Source organism: Microchirus variegatus, assembly GCF_963457635.1.
Source record: "Microchirus variegatus genome assembly, chromosome: 10".
Taxonomy (NCBI): domain Eukaryota; kingdom Metazoa; phylum Chordata; class Actinopteri; order Pleuronectiformes; family Soleidae; genus Microchirus; species Microchirus variegatus.
In genome coordinates this window covers 7,897,402-7,917,897 of record NC_139811.1, presented here as the reverse complement: position 1 = coordinate 7,917,897, position 20,496 = coordinate 7,897,402, and the positions used below count along the sequence as shown (strand labels likewise).

General features: G+C 42.6%; 3 protein-coding genes across 3 annotated transcripts; 2 read left to right on the top strand and 1 right to left on the bottom strand.

Annotated features, from left to right (window-relative positions):
• Positions 1–171: 171 nt before the first annotated feature.
• mcm5 (minichromosome maintenance complex component 5) lies at positions 172–7,099 on the top strand (the record flags this gene model as incomplete). The annotated part of the gene is made up of 16 exons (XM_083896124.1): positions 172–350; positions 1,240–1,366; positions 1,450–1,578; positions 1,675–1,847; positions 1,933–2,088; positions 3,138–3,307; positions 3,405–3,576; positions 3,658–3,769; positions 4,136–4,279; positions 4,366–4,431; positions 4,870–5,046; positions 5,127–5,239; positions 5,327–5,455; positions 6,489–6,631; positions 6,744–6,871; positions 6,962–7,099. 16 exons carry the CDS (start codon positions 172–174, stop codon positions 7,061–7,063), a joined length of 2,220 nt encoding a protein of 739 aa, XP_083752250.1. The 3' UTR covers positions 7,064–7,099.
• Positions 7,100–8,185: 1,086 nt separating this feature from the next.
• hmox1a (heme oxygenase 1a) lies at positions 8,186–9,903 on the bottom strand (the record flags this gene model as incomplete). Its single annotated transcript, XM_083896526.1, has 5 exons — positions 8,186–8,350; positions 8,456–8,728; positions 8,815–9,030; positions 9,635–9,746; positions 9,854–9,903. 5 exons carry the CDS (start codon positions 9,901–9,903, stop codon positions 8,186–8,188), a joined length of 816 nt encoding a protein of 271 aa, XP_083752652.1.
• Positions 9,904–12,759: 2,856 nt separating this feature from the next.
• Positions 12,760–19,639, top strand: foxred2 (FAD-dependent oxidoreductase domain containing 2; the record flags this gene model as incomplete). Its single annotated transcript, XM_083896525.1, has 9 exons — positions 12,760–12,962; positions 14,593–14,898; positions 14,985–15,236; positions 15,995–16,318; positions 16,408–16,574; positions 16,721–16,886; positions 17,982–18,208; positions 18,628–18,798; positions 19,404–19,639. 9 exons carry the CDS (start codon positions 12,760–12,762, stop codon positions 19,637–19,639), a joined length of 2,052 nt encoding a protein of 683 aa, XP_083752651.1.
• Positions 19,640–20,496: the final 857 nt, after the last annotated feature.

The window sequence follows — 20,496 nt, the reverse complement described above, 5'->3', positions numbered from 1 at the left end:
TTGGGGGCGTGGCGAGAAGCGGTTCGCGGGAAAGAGACGGGAAGTTGTTTCAGTTTTTGCCGCGGAACAGAGCAGCAGCATCGTGTCCGGCTCTTCTGCGTCTGTCACTCTTAGTTTAAATCGTTTTTTAAAACTTAAACTCTTTTTCTTTCGCACCGAGCTCCTTCAGTCATGTCTGGCTTCGACGACCCGGGAGTTTACTTCAGTGACAGCTTCGGAGGAGGAGGAGGAGACGGACACGGCGCCGACGAAGGCGGACAGAAGCGGATCCAGATCAAGAAGCGGTTCCGTGAGTTCCTGCGCCAGTTCCGAGTGGGAACGGATCGAACCGGCTTCACATACAAATACAGGTAGGTGTGTGCGAGACAGATAATCTCTATTATTAACATTATCTGGTAGAAAGACCCACCACGTCACAACCTGTAGTCCTCATGGAGACCAAAACCTGGTCCTGATGTGGCAGAACCTCATTTTTTGAGAAACTGGTTAAAGTAAGGATTTAGATTGAAATCCTTAGGCTTAAACTGTTTATGGTCAGGTTAGGGATTCAGTTTTGGATTAGGCTATAAAAATGGATGAACGTTTATGCAGTTTCCTAATAATTGCTCTCTCTCTCTCTGTGTGTGTGTGTGTGTACATATGTTTTAAATAAGCACACAACTTTGACTCTTTGGGGATTAAGACCCGGTTTTAGGGTTAGAATTCGGTTAGGGTCAAGCATTTAGTTGTGATGCATAAATGCGTTATGTCTGAGTGTCCTCACAAAGTATGCAAAACCAGAGAGAGAGAGAGTGTGTGTCAGTGGGTGACCCTGATGCACAGTGAACTATATTTATTCGTTATTCTATTTTGTTAATATTTAGTCCTGATGTGGATCGGGAGCAGTTTTCTACACAAATAACTCACGATTTTTACAGTTCAATTGCATTGTGGGAAAATGTAGGGCGATAATTACATGTTGACCACCTTTATTTGATATATATTTAATTATTTTATGCTGATTTTCACTCATTTGTCTTGTTTTGTTGTCTAATGTTGCCTTGTTTTACCCCAAATATTCGAACTTTATATTTTTAAACGCCGTCGTCGTTGACACCAAGTTTGTGCCATTGACTGCAACGGCTTCCTTAGTTTTCGTTCTTTAACGTCTCATTTTATACTCTTTTTTTTAATACTTTTACATACACTTGTTGTCATTATTTGACAATGAACCAGACTGTGATGCCTTGCTTTTATCAGAGATGAGCTCAAGAGACACTACACCCTGGGAGAATACTGGGTGGAGGTGGAGATGGAGGACCTCGCCAGCTTTGACGAGGATCTGTCCGACTGTCTGTACAAGCTTCCCACTGAGAACCTTCCTCTGGTCAGTCTATGTCAAAAAGAAATAAAACACAAAAAAAACTTTTCCTTCTTTGCTCCCCTCTAACAATTTGCTCTAATTTACAGCTGGAGGAAGCCGCGAAAGACGTGGCAGATGAGGTGACCCGTCCTCGGCCTGTAGGGGAGGAGACGGTGCAGGACGTCCAGGTCAGGCTGAAGAGCGACGCCAATCATGCGTCTATCCGCAACCTGAAGGTATCTATACAAAGCCTGCCTCTTGTTGTCTCCTCTTCATCATCATCAACAACACTTTGGTACAATGTTTGTTTTGCTGCTTCATCCTCCGTTCAGTCGGAGCAGGTGTCTCGTCTGGTGAAGGTGAACGGCATCATCATATCCGCCACGCCCGTGAAGGCGAAGGCCACCAAGGTGTGTCTGCAGTGCCGCGGCTGCCGCGGCGTCATCAGCAACATCCCGCTGCCCCCGGGTCTGCAGGGCTACGCTCTGCCACGCAAGTGCAACACGTGAGTTTGACGACTTGAGTCGAGATTAAACATCTGAACACGTCTTCCTCGGAGCAGGAATAACCGTTTGTCTTCTCTCTCTCAGTGAGAACGCCGGCAGGGTGAAGTGTCCCATTGACCCATACTTCATCATCCCCGACCGCTGCGTTTGCGTGGACTTCCAGACTCTGCGTCTGCAGGAGGCTCCAGACGCTGTTCCTCATGGAGAGATGCCCCGTCACCTGCAGCTCTACTGTGACCGGTGAGGAGCACGTCCTCAACAAACACCTCTATAAACTGGGAAAATATAGAGATTGCAGATTATTGATTATTAGGGTTGGGTACCTTTCATAATTGAACCGGTACTTTTAAAATGTTTTTCAGTTGTAAAACAAAGTTTTTCTTAAGAACAGTAAATAAATAAATGTTAGTTAATAACTATAGAACATTTAGGACCAGGTCAACAACAATAAGACCTCTCTCTTCCACAACTAACGCTTCTTCTTTTTTGTCTGCCCTTTCTCTCGTCACTAACGAGCGTTTACACAATCAGCTGTTGGCTGTGAGCTAACCGGCCGGAAGTTAGCCATGCGGCTAACGCTAGCCACAGACGGCAGGCTAACTTTTTGAAGAATTGCGAGTCAGAGGCTGACCCCGTTCGGCTAGAATGCGACATTTCATGGCTCTCTCCACGGCTACGCAAGGCAACAAAAAAGACACTCAAATGTTGCTAACATCAGCTACCAACCCTAGCAGTGCTAGTAGCAGAAGCAGCAGCACTGTGCTGATAGTAGTAGTAGTAGTAGTAGTAGTGGCACTGTGCTAGTAGTAGTTGCAGCAGCACTGTGCTAGTAATAGTAGTAGTAGTAGCAGCAGCACTGTGCTAGTAATAGTAGTAGTAGTAGTAGTAGTAGTAGTAGTAGTAGTAGTAGTAGTAGTAGCAGCAGCAGCACTGTGCTAGTAGTAGTAGTAGTAGTAGCAGCAGCAGCAGCAGCAGCAGCAGCAGCACTGTGCTAGTAGTAGTAGTAGTAGTAGTATTAGCAGCAGCACTGTGCTAGTAGTCGTCGTAGTAGCACTGTGCTAGTAGTCGCACTGCTAGCCTTGGTAGCTGATGCCTCGGTCATTACTTTCCATTTCAAAAACAGTACATTCTTCAGCTTTTAAATACATCCCATGTTTGACCGATTCATTAAACGTGAACCAATACTCGTTAGCACCGACGCGAATCGGTACCAAGTACAAAAAGTACCGGTTGTCGGTACCCAACCCTATAGATTACTTCACACCACTGTCTTTTTTTTCCTCCCTCAGGTATCTGTGTGACCTTGTGGTCCCTGGTAACAGAGTCACCATCATGGGCATTTACTCCATCAAGAAGATGGCTGCCGTGAAGGCCAAAGGCAGAGAGAAGGGCGTTGGCGTGGGCATCCGTGCGTCCTACCTGCGAGTGGTTGGCATCCACGTGGACACGGAAGGAACAGGTGAGCATTAACTAAAGAATTATCTCTATCATACATGCATGTCCTGTTATAAGTCCCTGTCGGATGTTAAGGTGTTGTTTCTCTTCTCTGTCTGCAGGTCGTGGTGCGACCGGATCCGTTTCCCCACAGGAGGAGGAGGAGCTGAGAACGCTGGCCGCGTCGCCCGACGTCTACGACTCTCTGGCGCGCTCCGTCGCTCCCTCCATCTACGGCAGCGACGATCTGAAAAAGGCCATCACCTGTCTGTTGTTCGGGGGGTCGAGGAAGAGGTAAGACGACACAAAAACGAAGCGTTCGCTGTCAGTCTGCCCCCTACAGGCGCAGTACTAACACACCTCTGTTCTCTTCAGGCTGCCTGACGGCCTCACGCGCAGAGGCGACATCAACCTGCTGATGCTGGGAGATCCTGGTACGGCCAAGTCTCAGCTGCTCAAGTTCGTGGAGAGATGCTCACCTATTGGGGTAAATTCATGTTTTTCACTTATAGAGCTGCAACTAAGGATTACTTTTGTAATCGATTAATCTGGCGATTATTTTCTCAATTAATCATTTGGTCCATAAAATACCAGTGTTTGTCAAACCTGGAAATGACTATGTTCTCGAATGTCTTTATTTTTTCCACAAACCAAAATGATTCAGTTTTACTGGTTTCTTTGTTATGTGGAGCAAAGAAATGAAGGAAATATTCACATTTAAGAAGCTGAAACGATCAGAAATCTTGTTTTTATCATGAAAAAAAAAAAGCTTCAAATCGATTATCAAAATAGTTGACGATATAATTGTTCTCGCGTTAAAGTTCCCACGCTGATCCGAGTGTGAATTGTTCAGGTTTATACCTCGGGTAAAGGCAGCAGTGCGGCTGGTCTGACGGCGTCAGTGCTGCGTGACCCCAACACGCGTGGATTCATCATGGAGGGAGGAGCCATGGTGCTGGCTGACGGGGGAGTCGTATGCATCGATGAGTTTGACAAGGTGAGGACTGTTTTAAGTTTGAGTTTTTTATATATATATATAATTTGTGCAGCATGACTTGAGACGAACCTGCTTTTGTGATTCAGATGAGAGAAGACGACAGAGTGGCCATCCACGAGGCCATGGAGCAGCAGACCATCTCTATCGCTAAGGTAAGAACCCATTTTTTTGTGTGTTTTCCATTAAAAGTCACACTTTTACAAAAGAGTTGCAAAATGAATCGAAAATATAGTCAAGACATTGACAAGATTAGAAATAATCAAAGCAAAACTGTTTTCACCTGTGCTAACATCATTGCACAAGGGTTTTCTAATCATCCAATAGTCTTCTAATGCGATCATCAAACACAATGTACCATTAGAACACTGGAAATGGGCCTCTATACACCTATGTACATATTCCATTAAAAACCAGACATTTACAGCTAGAATAGTCGTTTACCACATTAACAATGTGTAGAGTGTATTTTTGATTCATTTAATGTTATATTCATTGAAAAAAGTGGCCTTTCCTTCAAATATAAGGACATTTCTAAGTGACCCCAAACTTTTGTGCGGTGTATAAACCCAAACATCGTCTCTCGTTCTCAGGCTGGCATCACCACCACCCTGAACTCTCGCTGCTCCGTTCTGGCCGCGGCCAACTCGGTGTTCGGACGCTGGGACGACACGAAGGGCGAGGACAACATCGACTTCATGCCCACCATCTTGTCCCGTTTCGACATGATCTTCATCATCAAGGACCACCACGACCAGCAGAGGGACATGGTGAGGAGGAGTTTGTTGCGTCCAAACTGTCAGACGTACAAAGACTGTGTACCCTCTGTAACGTTTGTTATTGTTTGTAGACTCTGGCTCGTCACGTGATGAACGTTCACCTGAGCGCTCGGACACAGACGGAGGGCGTCGAGGGCGAAATCCCGCTGGGGACCTACAAGAAATACATCGCCTACGCCAGAACGTGAGTACACCTGAGATTTTCTTTTCTTTCTTTTTATAAAAGCCTTTTGCTCTTCAGTGATTTATCCTGAATGTTTTTCTCTCACAGTAAATGTGGCCCTCGTCTGTCTGCGGCGGCCGCAGAGAAGCTGAAGAACAGATACGTTGTGATGAGGAGCGGAGCGAGGGAACACGAGAGAGAGACGGACAAGAGGCCCTCCATCCCCATCACTGTCAGGTATTTATCTATTATACACGGTGGTTTTTATTCATCATTTTTGAATTTGCAATTAGTCCTTTGGTCAAAATAAGTTTCATAAGCATGCCATTTAACTGAACCACTGTCCTCATCCAAGTATATAGAAGTTTGTCCAACTCTGCTACACATGCAAATTTGTGGATTAGGTAAATTAGACCCTAAATTGACCATACAGGTTCTCGTCACGCTAATTTGAATTTTTTTCCCCCAACGTCATAAATGCAATGACTGAATATGGAATAGGATGTTTGCTTGAAATACCCACTCAGGGTCTCCGGGGGTCTTAAAATTTTGGGAAATTAAGGCCCTTTAAGAACATTAAGAACGTGTTTAAGAACAACGATGGGCAGCGTGTGCACCTTTGTCGCTAGCATCTTGCGATAGCGAAGGCCCTCCTCCTTAGAGCTTAGATCGGGCCCAAAAAATCAAGCCCGTCCCTAGCCCGTGCACGTTGTGTCCGAGCCCAACCCGACACATTAACTGTAATTATGAGCCCGAGGCTGATTTAACCTCGACATTTTTTTAAATACGTGAGCCGTAAATGTCCTCACAGCGGGAGCTTGCTGTACCTGCTACCACTGTCTAATTTACAACAGAGCCGCTGAGCTCCGCTTCCATGAACGCATATGTTGCTAATGACGATACACTTCCTGGTTTTTAAATGATGCGTTCACGGACGCAGGTTTTTACACCTTCACACAATACGACGTGCTATAACATACCACGCGAATACGACGAGGGAGAAGAAACACAAATGCTTGATCAAGGGCCCGAACTAAAACAGTTTTCTAAGTCAAGTATGTGTCGCTGATTACAGTTTGAAGTGGCGATAAGGTCTTAATATTTTTGAGAAGATCTCGAAAAAGTCTTAAAAAGGTATTGAAATACCTCAGGATTTCTGCATAAACCCTTTCACTGCACTGTTGTATTTTTACCTTGTGTTCTCTGTATGCAGAGTGTGTACTCTTGAGTATAAATAAAGCTGTATTGTGTTGTTGTGTGGTATATTTAGGCAGCTGGAGGCTGTGGTGCGTATCGCAGAATCACTGGCTAAGATGAAGCTGCAGGCTGTGGCTGGAGAAGAAGAGGTGGACGAGGCCCTCAGACTCTTCCAGGTGTCCACGCTGGACGCTGCGATGTCCGGCAGCCTTTCAGGTGCGTGTTTGCAGTCTTTTGTGCGTCTTCGCCGACTTAAGATTTAACATGGGACCACTTGTGCATATTGTTATATTTTAAGTTAACGTCTCTGCATCCGTATGTTCTCCAGGAGTGGAGGGCTTTACTTCACAGGAGGACCAGGAAATGGTCTCGCGCGTTGAGAAGCAGCTGAAGAGACGCTTCGCTATCGGCTCCCAGGTGTCAGAGCACAGCATCGTCCAAGACTTCACCAAACAGGTCAGTGTGAGAGACTTTATTAGAGTTGAGGATGTCGGTATAGTAAGAGTAGATTCTTCGAGTGACCTCTACATTCTTCCCTTTGTACAGAAATATCCAGAGCACGCGATCTACAAAGTCCTGCACCTGATGCTGAGGAGAGGCGAGCTTCAGCACCGCATGCAGAGGAAAGTGCTCTATAGAGTCAAGTAGAGCTTCCTGCTTCATGCTGCTCCTCTGGGATTCATCCATGCTCTTAATGTAAATAGTTTACAGTCATGTTGTTATGTTTGTTCCTCTAATCTACATATGATCTCTGCTCTCATTCTCAGTGAAAAGCTGTTGCTTTTTCACCTGAGACATGCGTGTCAGGGCGGAAGAAAAAGAAAATGTTACGTTGTTAAAGGTGATTTTTGTCAATATAAAGATGTTAAAGTCTGCAAACTTTGTGGAAATAAAAAATAAAGTGAATGAATGTTAGTTTGTGTTTAGTATTTTTTTTTCATGGCACTTTACCATTTAAAAATTATGATACTAGCGGTCCATCGGAGACGGAGTGTGATTGACAGCTGGTATTATCCAATTAGAGCTTGGTTACAGGCGATGCCTGAAATATGGCACCACGGCACCAGCTGAAATCGATTGCTGAATATTAAATGATAAAATACATTTATTTCAAACCTTAAAGGTGCCATATGTAAGAATGTGGCCCAAAACGGTTTCTACATTCAAATTCAAAATACCGTGGTCTAGGTTTCGTTATCAGACTTAACTGGCAACCCGTGGTTGCTCGCTTGCTGAGACTCTAATGATTGAAATGATTGGTAGATGGCGGTAGGTGGTGCCACATGCCAAAACATGATATTTTATTTAATGCGAATATTTTGTCTGTACTGTTGTTGTTGGTGAGTTCAGTTTGTTATATGAACATTATTCCTGAGTCTCTGTGACATATTAGGAGGATTTTATGACCAGTTGCTTTACATTTATTACATAATGCACCTTTAAGCAAAGAAAGACATTGACACAACATTGATATTGGTGTATTTATTCAAAAAAGTAAGAAATTCATCAATAAAAAGAGGACGTATGATGATCAAAAACAATTTGTTAGAAGAATACTGGTGTTTTATTACAAAGACATACAACATAAAAACTCGGCCTGGTCACATTTGACCCACGTTTTGTTAAAGGCGGAGTACAAAAGGAACGCTAACAGATTTGTGCCAGATCTGTGATTGGATTGAGAGTATAATTCAACAGTAGTAAAGTGCTGACGGTGCATATCAATAATAAAAATGCTGCTGCTGGTGGTGGTGGTGGTTGTGGTGAGAGTCACCGGGCGTAGATGCCCATGCCGATGGTGGCCAGCGTGACGCACACTCCCACAGTGAGCTGCACCATACGCGAAGACGAGAACGCCGCCGCGGGGACGTTGTTGTTCCGCTGGTCCTCTGATGCTGTTGTGACACTCAGCATTTTCTGCAAGTCATCAAAAACCTATGGGAGAAAAAAATTACTGTTAGTAAGTTCCACAGATTCACTTCCTCTTTCTCATGACTTAGTGAGAATGTCGACTCTGCAGTAACTTTGCTCCTCTCTCACCTGGATGTTGAACTCGAAGGCCGCCGTCGCCTCCTGCAGCATCTCCGTCCTCTCCTTCTCCGTCAGCTCAATGCTGTTCATGCGGCTCCTGTACAGCTGCTTGAATCGGTTGGGGCTGCTCACGCCGGGGAAGGCGAAAAACGCAGTGCCCTTGTCGCTGCCCAGGCCAAGAGACTTCTGGGTAATCTTCCCCAGCACTTGACCTCCTGAAAGGTCACCAAGGTACCTGGTGTAGGCGTGCGCCACCAGCAGCAGAGGCTTCTTCTGGCCGAGCTAAAAAAAATCAGTTGCTTAGTCAGCTTTTGTTCAGCAGTGTTTCTTTGAATCAGTGGATCTTTTTAATTTTAGATAACACTCACCTCACGTATCCTCTGCACGTATCTGTGCGTGGCTGCAGGGACGATCACCTTCTTCCTCCAGTCTGCTCCTAAAACGTGCTCCAGGTCTCTTTCCAGAGGTTCCAGGCGGGCAAGTTCCTGAGGGAAGAAGATCGGAGCGACGCCAGGATGAGAAGCGTTCCTGTCCATCTCGTCTTCCAGCGCCTTGTAGATCTCGTAGAGGGAACACAGCAGCACCTGCAGACGGATCAGGACAACCAAGAGGTGAGACTAACACAGCAGCACAAAGGTGCAATAAGGAAAATAAGACAAAATTAAATGACATAGACACTTAAATAACAGTTAATCCAACATAATTCACTATCCATTATTTGAAATATGTTCCTCAGATTCTATTAAAAAAAATCGACATTTATATATACTTAAAAAAATTATACTTTTGAAAAACAAAAAAAAAGCTTTTTGAAAAGAATAAAAAAAAAAACTTGAAATTTTTTTTTGGGGGAAAAACACTTGGCAAAAAATAATTTTATAATTTTTTTTCGAAAAAATAAGTTTTTAAAAAATATCTACATGTATATATACTTTAAAAAATTATACTTTTGAAAAGAAAACTTAAAAAAGATATACTTTTTGGGAAAAAAATGTTTTTTTTGAAAAAAAAAAAGATTCAACTTTTTGGGAAAAAACTTGAAAAAAATACTTTTACAAAAAACTTTACTTTATTTGAAAAAAAATTTGAAAAAACTTTTTTTCTAAAAAAACAACACATTTCTTTAAAAAAAAACTTAAAAACAAAACAAAAACTTTAGCATGAATCAGTCGCTGAGCAGATACCGACCTTGTACTGGGACATGTTGATCTGTCCCCGCTGGTAACTCAGCATCAGCTCTGTGTTCTCAGCTCTGGTGTGGCTGTCCTTCGTGGCTGCTTTGATCTGCTCAGATAAATCACTGAGGGCAGGATTGCAAACACAGAACAGGACACAGGAGGAAGTGTTAAGAGCGTGAAAAGTAGCTGCTTTCAAAACAAATCTGATTAAGTGATTAAGTTCTCGTACCTGCCAACATCCTGTGTGTCATATGTCCTCGCGCTCTTCATTTTCTCCATCTGTGACAAACGGTTGAAAAAGTTTACTTAAAGATATTTAATGTGGATAAAAAGACACAGATAGTGCAGATATGATAATATGATAATTGTACCTGTTTTAAAGTGTTCAGTCCTGTATCCACCGCTGTCTCTTCCTCTGAGTGTGTGATGATCCTCTGTGGCTCTCTCTGCTCTGTGCTGCCTCTTTTATACACAATCATGAGACTGGAGCTGCTGAGTAAGAAGGGAAGTGGAAGTGCTGACTCACTTCACTCAGACTGTTGTCGCTTAACATGACCGAGCAGTGCTGGGTTCATGTTGGGAAAGAAAAAAACCCAGAACATGACAAAGCAGAACTGAAAAGCCAGAGACATGTCAGCCAATACGATGACTCCAGTCATTTGACAAGAGCCTTTTTTAGAGGGAAACACTACACTCACTGTTTTTTTTCAGTTTAATAATGAAGTAATATTCAATCATATAATACTGGGATGTCAAATTTCAATCATATAGAAGGGGTTAAAATTAAAAGACAGTAATGAAATGATATTTTTTTTAAAAAAGCACATTATTCTTTCTTGATTAAGATGTCAATGATGTCATTCCTGAACAGAAAAGTTAGTTTTAGTGGTTACATGGCTCAAATGTGCTTAGAAAAAAGGTGAATTCAGTTTGTTATTTGACAAATAAATAACAATATTGTTTATTGTTTTTAATGACGGGTGGTAATAAATGTGTTTATAATCACTGTATATTCCAATGCGGCTCACTCACTTAACATGTTGAAAGTCATTTGTGTGATCTTAATCGTATCGTATAAAGAAGAGGAATAGACCAATGTTTTTTTTTAAATGTGTGTTTAAAATGCAAAATCTGGTGTGCATGTACAAAGTTTTTTTTCAAAATAAAACTTTTTGTTTTTCATCATTTTAAATTGTTAATACACTATTTTAATATGCAATTTAATGTAATTAACGGCCAGATATCAAAATTTCTTCAAGAAAAATGGGCAAAAACACTTAATTATATGACATTTTCTGACCCCTTTTATGGTTAAAATAACATTTTAAAGCTTTGAAGTTAAAGGTGTTGAGATCAGATTTGTTTTAAATCATCTGTTGGGGCCAGATACTGATGCTGGCGGGCCAGTTTTGGCCCACGGACCACCAGTTGAACATGAACAGCGCCCCTGTGCTGAGGTTCTTCATAGCCCCGCCCCCTCATGAAAGCAGGGGTTCTTTATAGCCCCGCCCCTTATGAACCAGAGGTTCTTCATAGCCCCGCCCTCTTATGAAAGCAGAGGTTCTTTGTAGCCCCGCCCCCTTATGAAAGCAGAGGTTCTCTTATAGCCCCGCCCCCTTATGAAAGCAGAGGTTCTTCATAGCCCCGCCCCCTTATGAAAGCAGAGGTTCTCTTATAGCCCCGCCCCCTTATGAAAGCAGACCTCCATTAGTTTTGTCATCCAAGGGGGAAGTGGGCGGTACTAATGCATTTCCATGGGGGCGACACACACACATTAACCCGGGTTAAAATGTAAACCAGTAAACATGTAGCCGTCTAGACTGACCTGGATAAACCACACATGTTGCCGGCGACGCTTCGACGGATGTAAAAGGTAAATAAACGAGTGTTTACATGTTAGAAAGCTCCCGCCTCAGTTGGCTCAGCTCAGCGGACACTGGCAGCCGCTGTAGCCGCCGCCGAGTGATGCTACGTCGGCTGGAGAACACAGGCAGAGTCGGGGCGGGCTGTGAGGGGCTGTTTTCACTGATTTCAACTTAAAACTTTCACATTATAACATATTATGGTTATCACAGTCGGGTGTCATCATAACTCTGGACCTAATAATGTAGAAAAACCGACCCACGCAGAGTGAATTAACTAGTAACACATGTTAACTACACAACACTGGATATTGTTCTATAACTAAGTGTGATGTTTAAAAAAAAGAAAAGAAAAGTCATTATCAATATATGTACGACATGATATTTATTTTTTATATTATATTATTTCATGTGTTTTGAGTTAATTGGTCACGTGCTTCTTCAATAAAGTCCAGGTCAGTGTGTGGGATTAAGTGAGACTGCAGATTAGTGGGCAGATTAATTACATGAGCATTGGTTTAATTGTAATTAGAGATGGGACTATACTATACCACTTTTTTGTGTCTGATACTGATAACACTGAACGTCAATGACACATTTTTGTTGAGTCGTGTCAAAGACACAATTCTCCAACTGTGAAATAAATGTTGTTCTTCCCAAAATAAGAAATTACTCAGCTAAAATGTTCTTTGATTTTTATTTACACTTTTTACAGTCAGTTTATAGTGAAGCTTGTGATATACAGTACATATATGTGTATAGGATTTTTTGGATTTGGCATTTATGTATATATGTATATAAACATTATTTTTTAAATATATTTTCATATGTTGGTTATTTATAAAGAGATATATGTATAGTATAGTATGATTGTTGTTTTAAAGATTTGAACAAGATGCAGATTGACATTGAGTATTTCAATGACTTAACAGTGATTTAATGTGATATAAGCAACATTAATGGGTTATAAGTCAGACGATTCAAGTCAAAATTGCAAAGGATGTCGACGTATTACCATTATTGTCAAAATTTCCAAAAGAAATTGAGGTATTATTTTTTGCCTATATCACCCATCCCTAGTAGTTATGTCTGTTTTTGGTGATTTGATTATCATGAGATAATGTTTTACAGGGAAATATATAAGTTATTATTGTTTAAATCAACTATGATGTTGGAATAATACAATTGTTTTCACTGTGTCTGCATTTTTCTTGTCACTGTCTATGCCAATCACACCCATACTTTAACTACATCTCTTCATGTCCGACAGGTGATGGATTCAAGCCTCCCCAGTTTCATCCTGCTCATCTTGATCGGCTGTGTGAGCTGCTCCTCTGACAATGGCACACGCCACTTTGACTACTGTGTGCTCGGAGCTGGACCTGCAGGACTGCAGATGGGACATTTTCTGTCCAAGGCCAAAAGAGACTACATCGTCTTGGAGAGGAACTCGGGACCAGGCAGCTTCTTTTACAAGTGAGAAACCTTTTGGGACAACATATACTATAGTTTAGAGGGGTTTTTCATATTCTCTATACTGGTCGACCATATTTGAAATGGCATCTTTTTGCTAATGATGGTCTAGTACTTAGACTTGATTTTCTGGTTGTCATTTGTCTAATTGTTAAAACCCAGTTAATTGTTAATTTTTTACACAATTTAAATTCCTTATTGGGTTAATTCTAGGGCTATTATTTTCTCAATTAATCCAGTAATCATTTGGTCCATACAATGCTGAAAAACATTGATCGGTGTTTGTCAAACCTGGAAATGACGATGTTCTCAATGTCTTGTTCTGTCCACAAACCAAAGTTTGAATGATTTCTTAGTTATATGGAGCAAAGAAACCAGACAATATACATTTAAGCAGTGGCAAGTTTGGTCTGGAAATTCTGGTGTTGCCATGCAGGAAAATCTTATAATGCAATCCAGAAATACCACATATTACTCTCGTACCCTCACAACAAAAACACAGCCGCAAGTTAGAGAATTGCATCTGAATAATTCCATCACACAAACAATACCAATCTGATGACATATATTATCATATCAATAGCACCACCAAATGGCAGCGTTCAAATTCTCACAATATCAAATACTCACCTACAACACCGTCAAGTCTAGTATAATTCAAACAATATGTAAAATACAATATCAATTCCACTTAGAATAAAAAATAAATTAGACTCACCGCTCACTGTTTGAAGAGGAATGACGCTCTGCGGGCCATGTGCGTAAAATTTTCTGCGACCCTTGCTGTTCAATATCCAACAGTCCATGGATGAGTTCACGTTAGCCTAGCTTGCAACTTAGACCTGTGCAGTGCCTGCCCTTGCTTCAAATCAGCCAAAGAGAAGAGCTCAGGGGCCCTGAACCTCAAGCCTCACTGTGCGCTGCACACGCGCATGCACGCGCAACAGCTCCCCAGTCCACAACACTGCAGACGCAGGGCCAGAGAAACCAGAGGAGGCGTAGCATCAGGCACAACAAACTATTCACACACCACTACACTACAAAAAGTAAGGAAATTGCGTTCATCAAATGAAAACTGTGGACATTTCATTGCTCAACTTATAAAAGCTTACATTCCTGCCCTGCACGACAGCGCCCTCTGGTGGCACTGCAGTGCAGAATAAAATAAAATAATAATGATAAAAATAACACAGTACGTCACGGTATGTTTTTGTACATTAAGATTTACAGTTAAACATTTAGCAGACGCTTTTATTCGCAGCAAAAGCATAAATGTAGCGTTGTCGGCAGGATTCGAACCTGCGCGGGGAGACCCCAATGGATTTCTAGTCCATCGCCTTAACCACTCGGCCACGACAACTGATGTACCTCTGGGGTGCATTAAGAAAATTAAACTTTCCTCTTGAATCATCTGTGTGTGTGTGTGTGTGTGTGTGTGTGTGTGTGTGTGTGTGTGTGTGTGTGTGTGTGTGTGTGTGTGTGTGTGTGTGTGTGTGTGTGTGTGTGTGTGTGTGTGTGTGTGTGTGTGTGTGTGTGTGTGTGTGTGTGTGTGTGTGTGTGTGTGGGGGTGTGTGGGTGTGGGTGTGGGTGGGGGTGTGTGTGTGTGGGTGGGGGTGTGTGTGTGTGTGTGTAGGTATCCCAGGCACAGGAAGCTCATCAGCATCAACAAGATCCACACAGGGAGGTCCAACCCAGAGTTTAACCTGCGCCACGACTGGAACTCGCTGCTGAGCGACAGACGCGACCTCCTGTTGAAGCGAGTGAGCAGTGAGTTTTACCCGCCAGCCGACGCCTTCACGCGCTACCTGTCCATGTTTGAGAAGGAGCTCGGGCTGAAGGTGCGCTACGGCGTGGACATCGGACGGATCAGGGCTGTGCAGACGGACAGCGGCAGGAGCTACGTCCTGACTGATCAACGTGCGTCAGACTACAAATGCAGGTATTCTATACTTTCGTATATATTCCACTGGCACCGTGTGTTGTGCTGTCGTATATATCTCGTTGTGCTCTCTCTGTCTCCCTCAGCGTCCTCCTGGTGGCCACAGGTCTGTGGGTCCCACAGAAGGTGGAGTTTGTTGGCTCTGAACTGGTCGAGGGCTATGAGTCCATCTCCACCAACCCTGAGGACTACAAGGACCAGGCTGTGCTCATTCTGGGGAAGGGGAACTCTGCGTTCGAAACAGCCCAGAGCATCATGGGAAGGGCAAGTCGCGTGCACATGCTCAGTTCCAGCACTGTGCGACTGGCTTGGCAAACACATTACGTTGGAGACCTCAGGTACTGATTGATTTTTATTGATTCAGTCTCTGTCCCTAACACAGTCTCTTTATGTCAGTTTTAAGTAGATTAAAAATGGGTCAAGTTTTTCACTATTAACTATATAATAGTGATGATTTGGTGATATTTGCATATTTGGTATTTCCAGTGTCAAAAAACATCAACTTTCTAACCAGTTACACATCACTTTTATCATGTTAAGGTGTTAGGTTGTGGGGTATTTACACAGTTGTGCAGCCAAATGATGGGAATCTGATAAGTGTTGATTACATGAATAGACAGCGAAAAATAATTTAGTGAGAAAACGCCTTGCAAATATGTGATTAGTTCTCTACGGTAGCCTGCAATGACGCCATGATCAGAAAATCCCTAAGTCCTGGATCATACACGTCCCACATCTGAACTATATATTGTTCCATACCAACACTAGATCATTTTATTTTGAAATTCTGAGAAATAAAGAAGCCTGTCACGCTATCTGCAGTGATTACTGTGTGGTCCAGCAGAGGGCGCAGTGAGCACAGAAAAAAGCTCATATTGATCAACCCTACTGAATATGAGCTTTCTTCTGTGTTTACTGCGCCCTCTGCTGGACCATACAGTTAGTAATTCAGATGGCTTGATGGGCTTCGAGGCTGTTGATTTTGAACGCAGACATGGAGAATATCCAAAAATCGCCCAAGCTACTGTTTGGTTTGGTTTAACGAAACACAACTTCACCAACCGCTTATAATATTTTAACCTGAACTGCCTTTCAGAGCTGTGAATAATGAGCTGCTCGACACGTACCAGCTGAAGTCACTGGACGGTGTGTTGGAGGGGCGTCTGGAGCATGTAGTGATTGCTCAACAGAAGGAGCCAGACAGGAGGAGATCGGGGGGAACAAAGACGAAAAAGAAGAAGAAGAGAAAGTTTTATGTTACTCTAAAAAAGTATGTACAAAACCAGGAGGGGAAGAACAATTCCAACGTGTCTGCTGAAGAGCTGGCAGGGTATCACATCGACAACTTCCCACTTCGAAACACGTACGACCGCGTCATCCGATGCCTTGGATTCCGATTCAACTTCACCATATTTGACAGGTAAAGATTTATGTAACGTGGTTAATGTAGCTATTGTATCATACTCGTATCCTGTGTTTGATTATGATAATATTCACATTTCTCTGTAGATCTGCCTGTCCACCAAACAGTGAGAATGCCAAAGGGAGGTTGCCGGGGGTGACAGCGTGGTATGAAGGGAAGAACACCGCGGGTTTGTTTGTGCTGGGAACCGCTGCTCACTCCAGAGACTACCGCTCATCTGCTGGCGGGTTTATCCATGGATTCCGTTACACAGGTGAAAATCAAACCAATGTTTATTTTAGAAAATCACATCCCTGCTGTCACTAAAAGCACTTCCTGGTCTGTGCAGGAAAGTGCAGCGAAATGGGACTTTTAAACACACTTATTGAATAAACTAAATTGATTTATTTTCTGCCACAGCTCGAGCTGTGCATCGTGTACTTGAACGCCGTTACCATAGCAACCTCTGGCCGTCAACAAAGCTCTTGACAACGCAGCTGCAGTCGTGGATTCTGAAGCGGGTCAACGAGGCCTCTGGGCCGTACCAAATGTTCGAGGTGCTCGGGGATGTCATACTTCTCAGAGGGTAAGTTAAAGGTGCATTATGTAATAACTCTAAAGCAACTGGCCATAAAATCCTCCTAATATGTCACAGAGACTCAGGAATAATGTTCATATAACAAACTGAACTCACCAACAACAACAGTACAGACAAAATATTCACATTTAAAAAAATATTTTGCAGACTGCATATCATGTTTCTGTTTTGGCATGTGGCGCCACCTACCGCCTGAAAATTGGAGGGACTGTTTATTTTAGAGCGCCTTAACTTATTCATTAAAAAGTCGATATTTAGCACTGGCATATCTGTTATCGTACTATACGAGGAAGTACGACGGTATGTCAACTATATATCCAGCCATGTATGAATCTACAGGAAAAAACATTTCACATTCTGGAAAGGCCCCTTGGAACGCAAATCCAAGGGGTAGGGATAAAAAAAAGAGAAATGGGATTGAGCCTAAGTGTAGAGGTTACAAAGCTGAAAAAAAGACAAACTATTCATATTAACATATAACAAATGTCAATATTTTACCAGGACGGTTCGAGGACATCCATTTAACTGCGGTATCTGTGCTGTGAGACAGGTCAGGGGCCCCAGAGCGCACAAGATGGAGTCCAGAAGTACAGACAGGCTCCCAGACACAGCAACCATCCCACAGCAACCAACAGTGCAGACAAAATATTTGCTAAAAAAAAAAATCTTTTGCAGACTGCAAATCATGTTTATGTTTTGAAATGTTGAATGTTTTGGCATGTGGCGCCATCTACCGCCGTCTACCAATCATTGCAGTCAGTAGAGTCTCAGCTGTTGAGCAACCACGGGTTGCCAGTTATGTCAGAAAACGAAACCTAAAAGACCTCTGTATCTTGAATTTGACTGTAGTAACCGTTTTTGGCCACATTCTTACATATGGCGCCTTTAATGTTATGTTGATGTTTAGATTAGTTACACATCACTCTATGCTTTGTATAATTTTTATTTATGAATATTATATTATATAATATACATTATTTCATGTGTATTTTAAATGATGACACACAAATGATTTGTGATATTTGTGATACCTGATATTTTCACGAATGAAAAAAAATACTATTTTTTCTCCCCGACTCTAAGCTCTCACTGTGAATATGTGGAAGAGTTTCCGGTCCAGGCTCTGCCTCAGTTCTCCTCTCTCTCGGGCCACGACGTGTCCAACCATGGACTCATCGTTCTCGTCATGCAGTACGGGAAGAATAAGATTGACTTTCTGGGACGAACCAGAGCAGAATCGGACTGGACCAAAGCCTGGAAATCCAACTTCCTGCACCCTGTTTTATACTTCTATGACACTCTTCCTACAGGTAAATAAAGTAAATTATAATTCTTTGAAATACAATCACTGTGGGTTAGATTGGATATTAAAAGTTTACTCACAGCTAAAGTACTTCTTCTGCCCCTCAACGGCCCCGTTAGCTCTGGTCCACGGCTCCGCCGTTGTAGTGGCCTCCTTCGCCCTTTAACGGAGAGATTTTAAGAGATTTTATTCTACGCACGACTTAATACACTACTTAATAGGTTGTTAACCGACAAAGCATACAGGTTCTGATGATCAGTTACAGATGAAGACAAACAAGTAAACTGGATTAGCTATATACAAGAAGTGCTTTGATCAACAAACCTTTGATGACGACTGCTTTGATGACAATCATGCTTTGATTTCGCACTGCACATGCTCAATAACTGCTAGAAAGTTCTACAGTACTTTTTTTGTTTGTCCCAGAGGAAGAAATGAAGCTCCGTCCCAAAGGCTGGCCTTTGCCGAGGCCCAAGGCAATCCATCACATGGTGGAAGACTTCCTCACAGAATGGGATAGTCCAATATCTCACATCCAACCACTACGGCGCTTCCTGGAGCACTGTGTCCACACTGACCTCAGGACCTTCTATGCAGGTAATCTGTCCATGCCTCCAGGAATAAGGGCTGAACACATAGACCCCATTCAGACCTGGTATTAGCATCAATCCTGAGTGATCTTATCACTATGGGCTAATTATGGGTCTGATTGTGTCCTGAAAGGATCCTCAGATCAGATGACAAAAAAAACATATGTCCACATTCCTGAGCTGCATGAGCAGAATCCTGATTATAGCTGGAACGTTCTGATCAGCACTAAAAATTCTAATGGTTAAAACTTTGCAAACATGCTGACAGTGGATACATATGAACAATCAGACAGGGGGGGGGGGTCTGTGGTCACATGACACACATTCAGGACACATTTTACTGCCAGGTGTGAACAGACTCTCTTAATGCTGTCTGAACATGATCAGATCACTGTTAATACCAGACATGAAAGGGGCCATTGCAACTGTTTTTGGAGCTGTTGTTTTTTACTTAATTGTGAATATTTTCAAGTTACTTTGCCCCATATAACAAAGAAATCATTAAAACTGGAGTATTTTGGTTTGTGGACCAAACAAGTACTTGATTATGAAATGATGGTCATTTCAGTTATGGATTTTAATGGCTGTTTTGTGTTTTGTCTCGTCTGATAGAATCATGTTTCCGCTTCTCCCTCACACACCGCAAGCCTCCGCTCTTTTGTCAGCACGGATACTTAGAGCAGCAGGGTGTCGCTCGTGGCAGTCAGCTGAGGCAGAGCGTACACGACGACGCCGGCTTGATGCCCATCGAGCAGGACACGGACACGTCAGGGGCCGATCCGGCTTTTCCAAACTACTTGGCACAAGCCGGAGCCTCTGTGTCTTCAGGACTGAAACTTGGCATCTGACTGTGTGGGTCCCTCAGACGTTGCTACTACCTCCAGCACCAAAAATCCTTCCCTAACACATGACCAAATATCTTTGACACATCAGTGGTTCCCAGCCATTATGGTCGACTGTAGATGGAGTGGTAGAGCTACTGTTAGGTCAGGTTTGATCCCCAGCTCCTCCTCTACTCTTCATGCCAATATGTCCCTGTGGAAGACACTTAATCCCAATGTTTTCCTTGTGGCTGTGTTGACAGCATGTGAATGAAAGAGCTGTACACAGATGTGCTGTATGGAGACCATTGACAACTTTTACCCCTTAACCAATATCAGATTTATACCACTTAACTGATGCAACCAAAGATGGAGGTGTTTTTTTTCTCTTTGCTTTATTTTCATAACGATAGTATGATTTTTTATACATATTTTTTTTATGATGAGTACCTGGAAAACCTTATTTCCAAATATCCCAAAAGACTCATAGTCATAAGAAAGGGGCTGTTATTTCACATTTAAATTCACATAAGGATAGATAACGTGAATAAAAATAAACAACACCAATAACAAACAAACAAAGATGGAACCAAATTTGCTAAACGCTAACAAGAAGTGGAGGACAGGATATTTACACAGTGATCCCCATGGTATTGTGGAAATAAATAGAACAATTGTTTTGTTTTTACAAAAGTGCCATTGTTAAAGGAAAGGAACTCTTTATTGTCATTTTACAACTGAAACTGGAGACCCATGCAGACACAGGGGAAAATGCAAACACAGAAAGGTCCCAGACTGGGAATTAAACCCAGCACCTTCTTGTTATGAGGCAACAGTGCTAACCACTACTATCCACTATACATTGCTGAATAGAGAGAAGACGA